This window comes from Electrophorus electricus, chromosome 7, assembly GCF_041902795.1.
Source record: "Electrophorus electricus isolate QZ-2024a chromosome 7, ASM4190279v1, whole genome shotgun sequence".
Classification (NCBI taxonomy): domain Eukaryota; kingdom Metazoa; phylum Chordata; class Actinopteri; order Gymnotiformes; family Gymnotidae; genus Electrophorus; species Electrophorus electricus.
Window position 1 is genome coordinate 9893390 of NC_137503.1, and position 18743 is coordinate 9912132.

At 38.1% G+C, this 18743-nt stretch overlaps 1 protein-coding gene across 1 annotated transcript; it reads right to left on the reverse strand.

Annotated features, from left to right (window-relative positions):
• Positions 1 to 5050: 5050 nt before the first annotated feature.
• On the reverse strand, positions 5051 to 16665 carry tgm2b (transglutaminase 2b). Its single transcript, XM_026997379.3, has 13 exons — positions 16511 to 16665; positions 13998 to 14177; positions 11131 to 11349; positions 10806 to 10924; positions 10018 to 10146; positions 9733 to 9913; positions 9372 to 9507; positions 8628 to 8731; positions 8189 to 8428; positions 7433 to 7708; positions 7154 to 7314; positions 6918 to 7054; positions 5051 to 6099 (listed from the first exon to the last, which is right to left on the reverse strand). The coding sequence occupies exons 1-13, from the start codon at positions 16512 to 16514 to the stop codon at positions 5949 to 5951; spliced, it is 2037 nt and encodes a 678-aa protein (XP_026853180.2). The 5' UTR covers positions 16515 to 16665; the 3' UTR covers positions 5051 to 5948.
• Positions 16666 to 18743: the final 2078 nt, after the last annotated feature.

Here is an 18743-nt window from a genome sequence, read left to right on the forward strand (position 1 = left end):
TGAACAGCTCAACATTTTTTAATTCACTGCATTGCTACTTGTTGATTGAAAGTGTACAATAGAGTGGAAAGTCACATGAGTGTGTGAAGTGCGTCTTGGGTATGAACATTAGGAGGCACTTCAAGGTGAAACCAAGACACTGACCCCTTGCTAAGTCCCTTAGCAATGAACACTTGTCCTTGTGTGCCAAGAGAGCTCGGTTTTCACCGTTTCCTGTTCATATTCTTTCTACTGGTAACATTTGATTCTGTTCAGCTCTTTCAGCAGTCTGCTCTATGATTTGCCCCAGAGTATCCAAAAAACAGAAGTGTTGTTACTTGAGAGAGTTAATGACTCAAGTAGGAACAAAGGTAACCTAAAATAAATAAATAAATCAACTAGTCGTGGTTAAAAAAAAGTTGCGGGTCATTTCCTCAGGTAAAGGTACAAACAACATCTATTATCACGGAAACTAAAGTTTGTTAGGTTCCATTCTTTTCTTTATGTGACGTGAAAAAAAGGATAAAGCTGAAAACAGAGGTGACCAACAGCCAAGCAGTCTAGGTGCTGTCACCAACAAAAACATAATGAAAAGGAACACAAAAACACATAAAAAGGGACATAGTAAATATAAATGATTAAAACATAAAATCTTTCAACATTTTACTTTATTTCATGTGTCTGCATGTGTTTAGGTACTGCGCACCTCTAGATTTGCACTAATCTCGTTCCTGGTTTCCTAGACACATGGCATCCTTAGAGATGTAATGGTGGGACTTTTTTCCACCCTAGGGTAGCGTTTTGAAAAATGACCATTACATTTTATACTAAATATAATTCTTTAGAAAATGTAGGACTGGCCTATTTATTACAATTTATTACAATAAGCTTATGCATGTGTTCATAAGATTATGATTACATGTATATTAAATGTGATTAAATATTAAATGTAATCAAATGTGGTGTGAAGCAGTAGGTAAACCTTCATGTACATGTCATTTTGAGAAGTGACTGATAGTGACATTATTTGTTTATAAGCAGGCTTAGTAGTTGGTTTTAAAGGTCAACAGTATGTCTTAGGAGACTTTCATGTTTGAGCATTATCACCTACATAGTTTAGTATAGCAAAAATGCTTGTGAACCCTTTTAAATCACTTGGGCTTTTGCATGCATGATTTCTAAAATGTGATCTGTGATCCTTCTAGGTCATAATAATAAATAGTCTTACTTAACAAACATAACATATTTTACATTCCTTTATATTTATTGAAGATTTAAGTAGTCATTCTCAATGAAAAAACCTCTAGGAAAGTGAACTTGAAAGAAGTCTAAAAGGGATTTTTGTTGTCAGGTATTCCAGTCAATGAAGGCATGGTACTGATTTGCCATGCCATATTAAAAACCCTTTTGGTAGCATGCTCTTTACAGCAGTAAACTGTTGCAATATGTGCAATGTAGTGTGATCAAAAGAGATCTTAAAGAACCTTAGAAGAAATGGTGTTCAAGTTAATAAGGCCTAAATTGGTCACAAAAGGGTTTCTTAGGATTTGGGCCTCCATCATTTCATAGTCAGGAAATTCAGTAGCACTGCTGAACTGTTTATCAGTGGGTGTTCTGCAGAGATTAGTGCACATGCATTCCACACAATCCTCAAACAAGTGACAACGACCCCATGTGACAGCTGAGTATCTGCAGACACCCTTTGCATATGATAATATCTGTGTTCAAGACTTCAGCAAAACAGATACACAGAACGCAAGTAAAACTGAATGGAATGTTACAACAGACGAGATCTCTGATTTCCAAAAAATTGCTCAAGAGCACCTCAGTGTTCCATAGATAGATGAGACAAAGGCTGAACATTTTGATAAATGTACAGAGCATTGCATTTTTAAGACACTGCATTTGAAACGATACACCAATCCCAACTACGAAGCCTGATGGTGGGGGTGGGGGAGGGCTATACTGTGGATCTGATTTGCTGCCCCAAGGCCTGGATGGCTTGCAATCATTGAGAGAGCAATGAGTTGCCAGTTGCAATCTATTTTAAAAATCCAGAGTAAACTCAGTATGTAAACGCACCATGAGAAAACTGTCCAAACAGCCTAGACCACCGAAAACCAGTTTGAGATTGATGCATAAAAAGCCCACACAAAATTTTAAAAAAAAAATGCAAAACAGTAGTTTAAGTGAGACCTTTAACAGAAAAAAAACAGAATATGTTTACAATATTCATTGTCTCTAAATACTAAACCAAGAATGTATCTGTGACCTAATGTTCAAAAAATGGTTGGGTCATTGGGCCAATATTATAATAATCCAAAACACAGAATTAAATCAACAACAAATTTCTCTAACAGAAGTAATTCTGTGTTTTTAAAAGACCAGGTCACAGTTCTGTAGAAATGTAAATAATTTTTACACAATTTTCTTCTAACTATTGTACATTAACTGGAACAAAACTTGCATTGCATATGATTGTTTAAAATATACTTTGGTAACAGAATAATTTGTATTAGTTAATTGTCCTTAATATAACATGTTGTCTCTAAATAATTCTCCTTTAGGGGCTGTATTATTTGTATTATCTGTTCATGAAAATGTGAAAACACAACAGTTATTGAATACAACATTACTCACTTGAAATGCTACCATGGCAAAAAAAAAAAAGAAAGAAAAACTGTAATTGTAATGAAGGGGGAAAAGATTAATATTTGAACATGAATATGAATCTTTTTTTGTTATACAAACAAAAGCATTACATATTTATAATGCCTTTTCTGCAACGTAATCAAGCAATATGTAATTTTCCTGGGGCATTCTGTACTTACAAAAAAAGATATCTCGTCCATCTTCTGTTGTTCAGGGTCTCGTTTTGAAAATTGATTACAAGTTGACCTATTTATCTTCAGAGTCAGCAGTCAAAATTCCAGAGAGCTTTGGCCTAGTCATGTTTTCAACATGGCCCTCACCTTGAGGTCAAACTGACACATGGACAACGTGAATTGTTGAAGCCCTGTGAGGGGGGGAAGGATGAAGCCATCTCAGAGATCAAATAGAAGAAGTTGTCAAAAGTTCAACAGGACACACAAGGAATTTCCCAAAAATGTTTCAGTGCGTCCAGCTCCATTGTGAAATAGCTTGTGTGCTAACAGTAGTTAATGAAACTTTTAAGAGAAAGAGCAAAAAAGTTGACCAAATTTGTTACTTAGCCAAGAACTGAAATGACAAAGCAATCACACTGTAATACCAATGATACAGGCTGGAGTATATAAAATTCTAACATCTTTAGCCATTGTGGGACCAGATGAGTGGGATTCGGAGGGTGACCATTAAGCAAAAAAATATAATGAAAAAAGAAAGTAATAAACTCAAGGGCATAACCTCTGTGCATATATGCTGTGTATTAACACTCCGAAGTTAAAAAATGTTGTTTGGTTTTTCTCCGATTGAAGGATATTGACACCAGACATTTGAGTTCCAGAACAATAATGGGGGTTTGTTGAAAGTTCATTCACCCCACATCTGTATTGACCACAGTGGCCTCTGTGGGGCTGCAATAAGACAAAGGATCTGATAGAGAATTAGAACACAACACAGTCAATGGTAAGCGCTATGAATTGGCACTGTGTGACATAAGAGCTGTACAAATGAACTTGCCTTGCCATGCTTTAATAAAGCAGTTTGTACTTTGAAACATCCATAAGCGTACCTTCAGTGTTAGGTATTCCTTACCAGATCCAGAATGTATCCATTGATGTGAGTAGCAAATTTATCAAATTGAGTGAAAGATAAATTAGTGATGTAACTACAACTATGAATAAATGTTCAGGGCATTGGTTACACAGGTGGCAGGGTAAATGGTACCTCAGTTCAGTTAATTAAGTTAACTTAAAAAACATTCAAATGTTAATAGAGTTCCTACAAGACGAATGTTGTTGGGTTTTTTTCCATTTTGGTAACAGTTATGCAGATAACAATTTGGTCCACACCCCGGCTAAAGATTCATGGCTTGTTCACATATTTGAAGCCTTTTGATATTTAACGAGTTAGCAGGTTTAAGTCTGACTGGGAAAGGGACAAGTGTTTTTTGGCAATAATCTTCACAGGGAAAATCCACTTTGCAGTTTAACAATCACATATTAAAAATTATTTTATTTTGATAATTGTTTTAAAATAGCATCTTAATTCACTAATGGAATGGAAAGAATATGATTAAATATATGTCTTGTTGATAGCATAGAACATACACAAGGAAGCATACCTGGGGTAATGAGCATACCAGCAGTTGAATACTGCAGTTTTTTGGGAAAATCTTGGCATTTAGTTAGCATTATCCTGATGATGTCATTTTTCATGTCAGAGAACATACACCCTTAACTGATAAGCAGCAAGATTTACACCAAACCCCAGACAAAAACTGGAATGGAATACAATTGCCTCTGTTTATACCTGAAACAGTATGAAAACATGAGTAGATCCATTGCATACTGCTTTGGCCCATGGAGATAGAATCAATGAGGCTGTCTTAGGTTCTTCAGTCAATGTACAAGGTGTCTGAAGGGTTGAAATATAGCCACTCAGAAGGCTTTTTGATAACAGTATGTGCACACTGCATGAATAAGAAACATTGTTTCAATTGGATATGAACTGACAATGCACTTAGCCTTCCTACCTTTATCTCTTATTTCACCGCATGATTTACGGAGAATCCTGACAACCCACCTTGATGCAACAAGTTTCTTGGACACAGGCCAAAGAATTTTCCACTGAAATAAGACCATCCATGTTGAGTACAAGCAGGAGTACTTTTTCTGTTTTCTAACTCAGTTTCCAGGCTATGTATATATCTTCTGTTTCCTTCATCCTGCTGCATGTCCAGGCAACAATTCAAGTTTATAAAAAATAATGACAGAAAGCCAGTAGTATTAAGTCATTGGTTTGAAGGTATGAAAATCATTTCAGTAGTTCCATGACATTGTTGATATATATATATCACTAAATTAAATGTGTAACTGAATAATATTTCAAAAGACTTGGATAATAATCACTGGACAATGGACACATAAAACATATTTGGTACATATTTAATTTTATTAATATGAACACTCACTTCCTGAGCTAAAGGTCCATGATCTTTTAAAGCTCCAGGTCAGATCTGAACTGAAAATTACTATTGTTCTTTGCATATACTGTAGGTTTGTAGGTGTTCTTTTTTCACCACACCTCCTTATACAAACACTGTCAATTTCACAATCGTTGCCAAATGGAAGTTGAATGATAATGCTGAAGCTGTATAAAAAGCCCTTCTTTGTGTTAGTCAGTGGGGGAACTTTATGAAATTTTGCAATGTAAAGCTGTGAGAAAGCCTATTAAACTTTGCCCAGGTCAGTAGATGTAGCATTAGCTGTAGGACATGAATGCTGGAATGCCAGTTGGTGATAGACTGCTCTCAACAGATTGAAATGTTTTTCCTATTTGTAATGTTTGATTAAGTCCAAAGTAAATGGGCAGTGCCATAGTTCATGTGTACACCTTAATGTATGTGCACATAGTCATCCCCATATATGTGTGTAATGCTCTATTCTAAATGTCCTCAAAAACACCTACATGCTGACAAGTCTTAGAAGTAAAATACACATTTCAGTACCGTTTTCTTCTCAACCAGCATGTTCTTACATGGTATTACAGTATTCTCAAGGTTCACAAAGGATTATTTAAAAAGGACCAGACTAATGTATTATTAGAATTACATATAACAGCCTGGTTTTAGAAAGTAATATAATGTTAATAATACCCAATACAGAACATGAATTTCTCACAATTTCATGACACAGAAATTATAAATTTGGCTTTTCACATTCTTGTTTTACATTAACACAAGCTTTGCAACACTGTGCAAACACTGTGCAAACACTTTCCCACACTAGCATCTTCTAGCTTGGCTATACTGGAGTATTAAAGGGCACTTATTTGCCAATGATCACATTCCTGAATCCCTTAACATGTCCCAGTTTGTCGCTGTTAAAATCCACCAAAAGTTTGCGTACGCCACAATGGGTGGGTGTGAAGTAGATTTTGGCCTTGACTTCCTGACCAGGTTCCACTCGGGTTGGGATCCTGAGAAACATAAATATTTAAACATCAGTCTCTGCTGAACTACAGGAAAAAGCCATATAGCCATGATTGTTTACTACATTAATGATCATCATTACTTAAAAGCACTAACTGTTAGAATACTGAAGTTCAATCTGGAACAGCACAGTAATACCAACCATCAAGGATAAAGTCACAAAGAACTTAATATTTCTAGCAGCCTACAGATCAAACCATCACAGAATCATAATCACAAGAAAGCTACAAGCAGTAGCTGAACATGTTATGATCTGCCAGACTCGGCATATAACCAGAATGATTGACACTACAAGCACTTCAGGCCTCTGTCCAGCAGGATATATTTACACACACACACACACACACACACACACACACACACACACACACACACACACACACACACACACACACACACACACACACACACACACACACACACACACACACACACATACAGACACACTGTACCAGCAATAAAACCTCTTTAGATTCTAACACAAATGGGCCTAGTATTTATTATTGTTTCTGACAAGAATCTTGGTAAATAAGCTAAGGGGAAAATCTGTGTTGTCTGCTACTTCTGTTTGTGTAAACAGTATTGACTGATTAAAGTCAAATGTTTTGTGGTATTACTGTAGCTAATAGTTTTCTTGGTTCATGGATCAGTTAAGTGCTTTTGTGTGACTGTTAAATGTTTTACATTTACAAGTAATTATTACAAGTCTGTTTAAATAGTTTTAACATTTCAGACTGCACTTTTCATGAGACCTGACACAAACACATATACAGGGTCTTTAACGTAAGCAAATTGTACAACATACATTTCTGTTATGGGCTTGTTCCCAGTGAGGTTGGCTCCCTCTATGCTGAAGCAACATGCCTCCAATGGTTCTGATAGTGGGTTCTGTAAGGTAACTTCTGCTGCCAGTCTGCGGTTCACTTTTGGCTCTCCCAGGATCTAAAACGCAAAGCCATTGACATAATATGAAAAAGTGACTGTCCACTCACTCATTATATTGTCATTTAATTGCAGGGTTGTTATGGTGAATGGTGTTACCCTGATACAGATCTCTGGGTTTTCAAGGACAATGGTACGCATGTCCAGAATGGCATCTCTGGTGCTGTAGTCTATAAGCAAGGCGCCAAGACGGATAAGATTGTCCTGAGTTATAGCATTGCAGTATTTACTGTAGTTCAACCTCAGGGGGACTTTCCGCTCTGCACACATATACACACCCATTTTTAGGACATTATAATTTAAATATACTTCTCTTTGATGTACAAACACATTCATGTGCCCACATAAACGCATTCACTCATAAACAAACACACACACCTCCTCCAGGAGGTAGTTCCACATTCAGCAGGTCTTTAAACCCACACTCCTGCCCAATAGTTCCATCGTAGGCCACAGCGCGGGAGGCAAACACCAGGCGGCACTTCTTATCCACAGATGTGCTGTTGGTAACCAAGGCGAAGACATCGAAGTCACAACCTTTTCGCATCTCCGCGGAGACCTTGATGGTGATGTGGAGGCCAGTGTTGTCCTGCTGCTTAAGTAGTTTGTTTTGGTGGTTGGCTTTTTGAAACACCTCACGCTCCTCATCAGAACCTGCCCCAGAGATGACATTACAGCATCAGTGGGCATGGCTGTCAGGAACTGATCCTGTTCAGTGTCATGATTCAGCCAAGCACTCCACTTCGCATTACACAGTGATCCAACTTCTCAAAGTACTACTGTACAATCAGCTAAAAGCCTTTGGTGTCCCAGTAACTAGTTTCACAGACTGAGGTAATGTTCATCTATGAGAAGTAGGAAATTACAAAAATGCTTGTTATTATTGCTTATATGAGGAAGGAGAGAATGTTTCTAGTGCATTTAAAGATGGCGGAAATTTTTAACATTGTGCAGACATTCAGGGTTTATTTCTGGAAAACATTTGGTGTAAGGATTGTTGTGTATACTGAGATATGTTCTAAATGCCAATTAAAACAAATTTACACCTCTACTTGCACAATATGTATTAAGAATAGGTGATTGGTATGGTATGTTTGTGCATGTGTGTTTGTGGGCAGGTGGATGATACCTTACCTTCTGCGTACTTGTATAGGTGTGTAATGTCTTCTCGCTGGTCACTTCCCACACTCTTGGTGCTGATCTTCTGGCCAACCTTGCTCTTGTCATAGAGCCTCTTCATGCTGCCATCCTTATACTTCAGGTACGTTTCCAAATCTGCATTGACCTCCGCAAACACGAATGGAGCGTCATACTTCAGCGTGAGCTCGCCCTCCTTTATCGCTTGCAAAGGGACTGGCCCACAACAGTACACCCCTAGAGGAGGGAGGGCAAGTGCCACAGGTCAGTTTGATGATCATTTCACGCTATTCATTACAATAGCAACTCATCTCATATCAGTGCATTTTGCAACCATTAGAATTTAGCTTTTAATTATCCTGTACTAGATTTAGTAGATGGACTTTAACTACATTACTAACTGCCAAAAGACTGTGAATTAGAAGTGAATGCATACCCTCACTCTTCTCCTGGGGTGTGGGGTCACTGGCCTGCCAGCCGTCAAAGCCTGCTTTCAGGTCAGGGCGAGTCATCCAGCTTTCCACCCAGCAATGGTAGTTCCTATGGCAACAAAAACACCCATTCATATTCACCACAGCACATCCATTTATGCAAACATTTACAAATATAGCTCAGGTACAAACTGCATGTGCTTTTGTTAAGTATGCCTCCCTTTTCCATTACTGCTTACTGGTACTGCAAAGTCAAAGCAAATAAACAAGTGGTAGTCTTGTACCTACGAGTATGATCAATTAATGTAGAGAACATTGGTTTGACTATTTGATGGGGATAGTTTTATTTTCGTGCTTCTGTTGCTAACGTTTTCCATGTTTAAGGCAGACCACATGCAAAGGCCTAAAGACTATGTATAGAACTTTGAAAAGCTCCAGGTCAGACCTGAACTGAAAAGAATTATAATATGGGCCTGCTACGTGGGCCTGGAGTACAGAAAGTGCCATCCCTTCATTTACACTAGTGTGGGGCCTATACCAATGGTTTTTTAATGAAACTGCTGGTAGCTCATTGTTGAAAATTGTTCCTACTCTCATATGTGTGAAGCTGGAACATGGTGCATGGCTGTTCATACTGAGGTTTTCAGAACTGATGAGGGACTGTGAGCCTCATGGTCATTCTCACTACTTTCTCCACATAGTAAATCAGCAGAAGATGAACCAGTGTGATATAGCACCCTGGTTCTTACCAAATCATGTCTCTGGTGCTGTTCAACAGCTGGCCCTTTTCATCATAGTAGCGCTCAATCACCAGGTTGGTGTTGGTGTCGTGGGCTGAAAGGTAGTTAGTCACCACTCTGCACGGGATCCCCAGAGCACGAGACACTGAGAACAAATGGCCAAAATCCTCAGCTCATTTATTCAAATGGACAAGTAAAACACACTATTTGTGCATTGGATGCATTAGTCTTGCAGCATGTTCAATCATGCTCCCATAATAGATAGATCTTGTAGTGATAATGAAAATTTTAACACAAAACCCAATCAATTCTCAAGTGTATTGTGCTTGTGGTGTCTAAACATATACAAATTAAACATTTATTTTCTTACCAGTACAGGCAACAGCTGCAAACACCCAGCACTGACCATAGCGGACAGACATACAGGAAGTGGAATTCCAGTTCCTTAGAATGTTCACGCTCCCCTTCCATGACATGGGACTGATTCCATCTTCAAATGAGTTCTTCCAGCAGCCTACTAATACCCCATTATCTCTGTCATTACTGTTCACCTGGGAGGAGGGAAGAAGATGTTGTGTGTAGATGCGAAGGTTTGAAAATGGAGCCAGTGATCATAATGGACATAATGATATGCATGCATGTTTGTAACTCTCACCATAGCACTGAGCACTCTGGTGACGTATACAGGGTTTCTGCGTCCAGAGCAGTCTTTCCCAGGATTCCTCTGGTATTTTGGGTTCACATCCAGAATTCTCAGACATATATCCAGAATGCTATCTTCAAACTGAGAATTACAGTAAAACACAGTTGCCAATTATAATGTCCCACTAAAGAGTTAGCCTTAGGAATACTCTGGCGCTCTTTTGAAAATGTAAATATGTAAACAGGTCTCATGAATGTTCCTCATTAGCACAAACTTTAACCCCGGCGCTAACTATACCATGTGCTTAACCTTCGCCATAACCTCAATTCAATCCATATAAATTAAGTTGAAAAATAACACAAACACCATGTTTAGAAAACTCTGGTAGAAAATGTAGCATAATCCACAAACAAATGATCAAAAATTGTGATTTCTAATGCACTATTAGAAATTAACAGTCTTCTTAGAGAAAACACATTATTAATGATCATTTATTAATGATCAAATATTGGTGATGGCTATCAGAAAATATTTTTCTACAATCCTGCACTTGCTCAACTTTCATTTCTTCTCTCCATCAGTGACTACATTTTTGGATTCTTATCTTTTTAAGGAGGAAAGGGGGGTTCCTTTTGGTGTAAGTCAATTTTTTGGAATGTCTGCTGTATGTGGTTGCAACTTACATAAATACTGTTAACTCTGTGTGTGTGTGTGTGTGTGTGTGTGTGTGTTTGTGGGGGGGAGGGGTGCATAAGTGGAAGAGTGTTTGCATGCACACATTTATGTTTTTAAGCACCCACCTGGCCAAAGTACCATGGTAAAGGGACAGGATATTTAGCATCACCCCTGTAGATGATGCCATCCTGAGCCAAAACATACTCCTCTAGCTTGTCTTTACTGTCCATGTACACTGCATCACCTGGCCAGCAAAGAAACCAAAACAACATCCTGCACATGCTATAGATCAGTGTATATATATATATATATATATATATATATATATATATATATATATATATATGATACACATGACATATATTCAGTAATTGTTAAGTATATATAGCTTCACTGGTCTATCTGTGGTCTATAGTAAAAAATAATAATAATAAAAAAAAAAAAACTCACGAGGACACCAAGGGTTGAACAGCAAGATCAGCTCAAACTGAATCTGGCTGTCCAAAGTCAGTATGTAGCGGCCAATAGGTGCATCAGGGGCAGAACAGATGGACAAGGTGATCGTGTCCGCAGGGGGACTGGTTACCACAGCACTCCAATGAGTGTTATCAATAACATCGCTCAGGCCAAAAACAGCCCTGGTGCCATACTCCTCCATCGGCTGTTTTCCTTTAGCAAGACGCACACAAAAATAAAGATCATAAATTACCAAATTAGGTCAATGCATTTAGCTTGCTTAGTAATACAGCTTTTGGTATTTGACCTGCAGTTGTAGCCAATATGTCAGCAGAGATGTTCTTTTTCAAAATATAACAGGACTGGAATTCCACATTCTCTTCAGCTTGGATGAAACAATTACATGTGAACAGTAAATAATTAGATTCCTTTTTAATTACAGTGGACATGCTGTCTCTTATGGAAAGTGTCACAGATCCTGGAGGTTTGTTTAACCAAACCACCTTCACGAGTTCACAACATTCTATCAGTTTCCTTAAAGGTATCCATTAAGCAAAAAATTCTTGTCTGAAAACCAAGATGTGAAAGCTAATAATTCCCAAAATTTGTTCAAAGGTTTGAACAAATCCCCTAAGATGTTCTGTGGATGGCATGAACAAGCATTGTAATAATATGCCCAATTATGGCCCATACAATTTCTGGGAATGCGACTGTACCCTGAACTACACAGTCTAATGGACTTGCATACCAGAATTCCATTGCTCTGCAAATGGGAAGCATGCCAGGAATGGGTATGCTTGGTTCTGAATAGGCTTGACGATGTAAGATAGATGATAATGTGTAATTGCCAGTGGTGTAGTATCTTATAGTTCTTAACTGAATCCTGTGGTGGGTTCTGTCAGACACTGGACATTGCATTAATTATCATAATAACAGCAAAGATAGACACTGTCCTAATATTTGAATAAATCAAGTATCATATGATATGTGTATCTGCAGATGAGCCTACATGCTACATATTGCACATTACTTCTTTGATGGTGTTGTTATTTTTGATTAACCAGATGCTTTTCTGTAAAAGCTTATGAAAAATAATTTCCTGAGTTGCAACTGCTAACAGTCCTTATCGCTTTAATTACCCAAATGTTGCCGTGTGTCTGGAAAACACTTTGAACTCGCTATACATTGTCCAGCTGTTTTAGCATGTGTCCGCTAAGAGCTCCTGATCAGTTTCCAGAGACACTGGCGCCTCCAGAGGTATGCTCAGTCTGACCCGGACGACCTTTCAGTAACATGACCCACATTCATAGTGATGAACACACGGTGTACAGGCTTGTTTGGAATGTTATGGCCATGTGCAGGAACTATCCTACTCCTAGGACATTGTAACAATACATCAAGGGTATCTCCAGCTTCAACTTTCAATCTCAAAAGCATTCAAATACAGAATTTAAGTGAATGTTTAGCATCCTCATGTGTCAAAGTAATTATATAATGTCAGAAGGCAGCTGCTGTATTGCTGTCACCTGGAAGGTGAACTGTGAAGAACCCAGTGAATGTTACAGACACTGCAAGAGTCTATGTCGCTTTACTGTCTTCTGTTTTCCATGGTGAAAATATTTCATGGTGATATGTTAACAGTTTTGGCCTTTAGTTTGGTTGTTCTCATGTAATTTTTGAATTGAGGGAATTCTCTTATTTTCATTTAATTTAATTTTATGTACTAGTTTATTCTCCCTTATGGTATCTAACGTTTTAAGCCAGTTTTTGATGCTCTGATGCTTGGTAACTGTGTCTGTATCACAGCAAAAATTTGATTGTTCAGCTGCATTTTTTCAGCTTGACTGTTCCTTAAACCCCCAGACTTCCCCCTTCTACTGTCTTGTAGTACCTTTTGACTGAACTATATACCTTGGCACTTTTGACTTCTGACCATTGCACCAACTGCCCAATAACACAAACACCATAGTGTCAGAGGGCACTTAGTGCTGGTCCAGGAGTATCGGCAAACCAGGATCCAACATCAATAAAAGATGAAAACCTCACCACTACAATACATTGGAACATCCATTAATATTCAATATACTTTAATAAAGCCTAATTTTGACATTACACACTGTCAAACATATGAATATAAAAAGATAATATCACAGCTGCCCCAAGATAACAATTATGGTAATAATCTCAGTGCTGCATAACTTAGAAACTGGCAAAACATTCTCCAAATATTCCTGCAATACAAAACTTACGATATTTGATATGTCATTTGCTAAATTAATTCATCTTTAAAATAAATTCTATGTCTAGCAGCTTTCCCATGAAGCATTTACACACATGCAGTAACTTAGCCTATATTAATAGTACTTATCTCCTGCAAACTGAAAATAACTGTACAAGTAATTAGACAAAGTATTACACACTCAGTTTTATTCAGTATTATCCACTGAGGCCATGTCTTCCCTTACCACTCTCTCTCTTTCTTTCTCTCTCTCTCTCACTTACACACACTTTTTTCTGTGGTTTCTATTTTTATCTTATCTCTCATCCTTCCACTCTTGCTCTCTTACTTTTGTATGTATGCCTTATGCCTGCCTTAATCTGTCACAGACAACATTCTGGGATCACATTTAGCAGTAACAGTCTCTTGGGAACAAGCCCACATACGGTTATGTTTGAGCACTTGGTTTATACAGTAGGCTTATTTTAATTGCTGCTAGATGATCAGTTTAAACAGGACCAAAGTTCACACCCATGGCTGGAACAAATAACTCCAGCTCGCTACGAAACTGCTAGGTTAACAGATCAAGCACGTCAAAAATCTCCCAGTGAATGGAGACATGCTAAGCTTTAGGCAGCGATACCCGTGTCTGCTGTGATGCAGAGTTGGTGGGTTCCCGGCTGGTAGGAGCCAGAGCGCAGGCTCAGGCTGACAGTGAAGGGCTGTCCTCTCCTCACAATCAGCCGGTCCGTGCCATTTAGCTCCGTGTGGTGGTCCATGTTATTGAACTCGCACGCCAGGTCCCAGGATCCAATGTCTAGAGCTAAGGAGTTGCAGATGAAGAAAGAATAATTTATGATGAACAAAATGAGAAACGAGGGCACATGAACTTTCAAATCAACTGTAACCATGAGTGTGTGAAATCATAAGGTGAAAGGGGAATAAGGGGAATGCCATCCATTTGTCCTTGTTCTGTAATCTGTAAATTCCTGAGTTCTGCACCAGGTCAGAGAAAACAGCATTTTGTTTAAGTGGCATTTTAGCTGCTCTTTTTATAGAGGTTAATTTTAAACTTCTGCAAGAAGACATGTGTGCACACACACAGAAACACACACTTGATAAGCCTGTTAACTATCTTCAGCATACCCACTCCTTTGCCTTTAGGCTATGGAATCTGGAAATCTGGAAATTCCTGAGTTCTATGTCACTCTACTTTTTCCCCATGTGTACTAAAGCAGTAATATATATATATATATATACACTCCACCAGTTATGCTTCAGAGTATGTCCAAATACAATCAGCAGATGAGAGATTTCTAGGTTGATTTTAGGGAGCCTGCTGTTAATTTTAACACTCACAATTTATACCCAGTTCCTTGGCCTAAGATTGATGCATCTCCCATGTGATTTGATTGTCCTTAGATTAAGTGTGTCAGTGGTCAGATGATGGAAAAGAGCCAGTCTGGCAATTGGCAGGGTGCATAAACTCTCTGCCCATCCTAATCCAGAGGGTATGAAGCAGTGAGAGGGCACTGAAGACCCTCACGTGCTGATCTAGGGAGGATCATAGTAATTCAGCTTGCTTAAGGCAGGTGGGAAGTGTCTTAGAGACTCTAAGGGAGGAAAGATATTCACTCAAATTCAGGGAAAACCCTTCAGGGACCATACACTAAAGCTTTAGTCTAGTCATCTTACATGTTCTCTATTTAAGAATCACAGGTCAACACTATAAGGTTCTGGACTAAAAAGGGGTTTAGAAAAAGAAGACCTGCTCACAGTGTGATGTTCATGGGCATAGTCTTTAGCTAGCTCTACAGCTGCTACCAATTATATCAAAGTACCGAAAGTGCTGCATTTGTATGGTCCATATGTGTTTCATTGTGAGATCAGTACATTAGCATGTGGTTTGATAAATCCAACAGTGCAACAGATTTGGCATTTAAGATGCTCTTTCTTTTATTTTAAAAGTTGATGCATGTGTGGGCACACACACAGACACTCACACATTCATAAACCTGTTAACTCTCTTGAACATACCATCTCTTTTAGGCTATGAAGTAATAAAATCAGCCTTTTAGGATTAAAATACAAATGTCTTTAATTAACTCAATCCCTAATGAGGTTGGCAAGGACTGTGACATTTTGTTGTTTGGTGCATTCTGACATGTTAAAATCTTGTTCATGCAAGAGGCCTTTTATGGGGACCAAATGTATCGTATGGTGACAGGAAAACATTACACATAATCTCATTACATTTTTTAAAAATATATACAAAAAATGTAGCACTTATTTGAAAATTTTAATTAATTTACACAGGGATTTGTTTTACATGTTTTTCCTGTAGCATTTTAGCGGCAGTTTTACACGAGAAATGAAAAAGTTACTTTGTCTCTTTCGCACGCACGTACGCACACACAAACACACACACAACACATGGTGTCCGTTCAATGAATTCATTTCATTTAGTTGAGTGAATGCATGGTTTCATTTCTTCTTAAACCTCAAAAGAAGAGCACTGATACAAATGTTTGGGGGGGGGGGGGGGAGTCTAAAGTTCTTTTTGGGTTTGCATCAACGTGCAGGCTACTCTCTTTACAAAGCTTTATTTTAAACTCCTGAGGAAAGGAAGTTGACACGCATGGTCATGAGCCAATTGCTTAAATTCAAATCCGTCGACTAAGTTTATCATAGCTTACACTGTAAACGAACCGATGACCACGTGTCTCGCATTTTTTCATATACCTTATCATATTTTAGGTCAATATATTGTAGTACTGGGCCGTTCATGGACACTGTTCTATCCGGATCAGGAATGAACCAGTAATGATGAAGTCTTCTGTAATAGTAATATTGATAAAGAGCTGAACCAACTGCCTGCTATTAAAAGCAACACCCTCTCTTGGTAACAATTAGCCTTGACGCTGCATGGCTGCATTATTGAAATATTCTTGCAGCAAAGCCTAAAACATGCATATTGTTCTGGTATGTCAAATTAAATTATCTTTATATAAAAGTAACTTAATTTGAACGAAATATGTTTCCACGAAATTATTACACACGTTTAATTAGATTATAGTTATAGTTTTATAAGATCTTACCTCCTGCAGCCTACTGTGGTTCGAAAGCTAGTTCAAAAGTTCGGGAATTAATACTTACTCATTGTTCTAGATGTCTTGCTGTCTGAAGAAGCACTGTACCTTCTTGAAGTTTCAACAATGCGTTGTCCCGTTCGGTGCACCTTTATTTGTAGTCTCCTCAGCGTCACTAAAATTCTCTCTCTCGCTCTAACTGAGTGAGTGAGTGAGTGTGTGTGTGTGTGTGTGTGTGTGTGTGTGTGTGTGTGTGTGTGTGTGTGTGTGTGTGTGTGTGTGTGTGTGTGCCTGCCCGTATGTGGTGATAGGGTGTGGGTCCTATAGCAGGCAATATTACTGCAAGTCATACGTCAAGATGGATTTTATACATAAAACAAATGTATTGTTTTAAATGTGTACACGAATGAAGTAAGTTGCCTTTAATATATTTTACATTGTTCTATTTTTTAAATAGATTATGTGGTTATATACATAGAGAATATTGGGCCATTCTTTAAGAAGAACGGTCTAAAGTTGTTTAAGCAATTATAAGGAGGTAAAGTTGATGGATGAGACCATGGAATGCATTTGAGATCATTTTGTTGTTCATGAAACATTCCTGACATTGTTTAACTGTGTGTTTGGGGTTCATTATCCTATAGAAGATCATGAGAAAATAGTGTTTGCAGTATCAGTTGCAGCTGGTCTAGTAAAATGGTCTCACATTCTTTGCTTGTTACACCACCTTACAATAGCAATTGGACATAATTACTCGAAGTGGCCACACATACCATTATAGATCCACCACCATGTTTCAGTTAGAGACAGACACTGTGGGTTGAAAGCATCTGTTGACTTTCCCCAAACAGCACATCCGGATGTAGGTAAAAGGCTCAAAAGCATCTCAATAGACATCTCGATATATCCGGATGTAGGTAAAAGGCTCAAAGGCATCTCAATATATCACTTTTTGTCCACTGCAAACGGGTCCAGGTTTTAGGCTCCTTAAACCATGGGATCCTTATTTGTGAATTGCTTTTGGATAAAAGTAGTTTCTTAATAACAGTTGTCTTGGAGATTCCAGAATTATGAAGTTCATGAGTTTTTATGGAGACTTTGTCACATAGGTGTCAGCTCATGTCAGTGGTAACTTCTGAGGCACTAGTTTTCGTTGTGTTATTTAGCAGATATGCTTTAAGTGTCTTTCCCTATCAGTACAACTTTGACCTGCTGTTGTTTCTGTTCATAATTGGCAGGTATTGTTGTGATGTTGACACTGCTCTCCATGTCATGTTGCATTTTTTGTAGTTTTTCTGTAATCATTTTTGTAGCTACATTTGTCTCTGAAAACTCTGATAAGTGTTCATTGCCATCCTCACAATGTCCATGTAATGCATGGTAACTTGTTGTTCCACACATAATCAATCACCATATGCTCCTTTCCTGTTTAAAGGGGTTTGCAAAATGTTTTCCTAATGTTATTGCGAAAAAACATACACTTCGGATGATTTTACATCATAGGTTTTACTTGTGGGTGGTTGTCAAAATGAACCTACTTTATATAGCAACATGTGAAGGCAATAGATTACTATCAAATTTTAGACACTGTATATTTGTGGTACAGGTCCATACAGGCTCTAAGAATAGTTTTACACTGATTATGTAGGTTCCCAAGGTTTCTGGATGAAAAAAATACATAATGCTTCACTGCATTTCCTGACCTGGGCTGGCATCCTGCCTCCCACTCCTCAGTATCAGCTGGCGTACTCAGTATCTGGGAGATAAATGTTTAGAAGGTCTAGTACACACAGGTATGTAGCACATAATACATTCTGGGGAAGACATGCCTTTGCATCATTAGTGATCAGCGGTGCTTCAAAATGAAGTGAGTTTCTATAATGGAGTCTCAGCTTTTTGGTACTTATAGTTAGAAGTCAATTTTAGCTTTCTGGGCCCGAGTTTAATTTTACTATTTTTTGGAAAAGAATCTCTGCCTGCTAATAGTGTCATTACTAAAATATCACATGGAACAGAAGAGTCTGTCCAGGCAGCAGACAATACAGTGTGATTTTGGACATATCAGAAGGCTGAGGAAGGAGATTACAGTTGTGAGTGTTAGGGAGGGATAACTTCGGTTAATGACCGAAGGACAAGTTTACATTTTAATGAGTTGTTTTGGATGGGACTATACATTATTATTTGTTGATTGTATTTAAACTATGATGCACTGGATATAAAATATAGATTAGTTACATTATGTATAGTTATCACTGTCATTCCTATTAGAATTCAGAAAATAGCAATCACATGGTGAAAAC

Bases quoted from the DNA above. Each gene is read 5' to 3' on its own strand.
- tgm2b (XM_026997379.3), bottom strand. The intron at 10,925-11,130 runs GTGAGTTTTTTT...TTTGCTGGCCAG, and splicing joins GTTCAACCCTTGGTGTCCTC to GTGATGCAGTGTACATGGAC. The intron at 7,055-7,153 runs GTAACACCATTC...TTTGCGTTTTAG, and splicing joins ACCCAGAGATCTGTATCAGG to ATCCTGGGAGAGCCAAAAGT.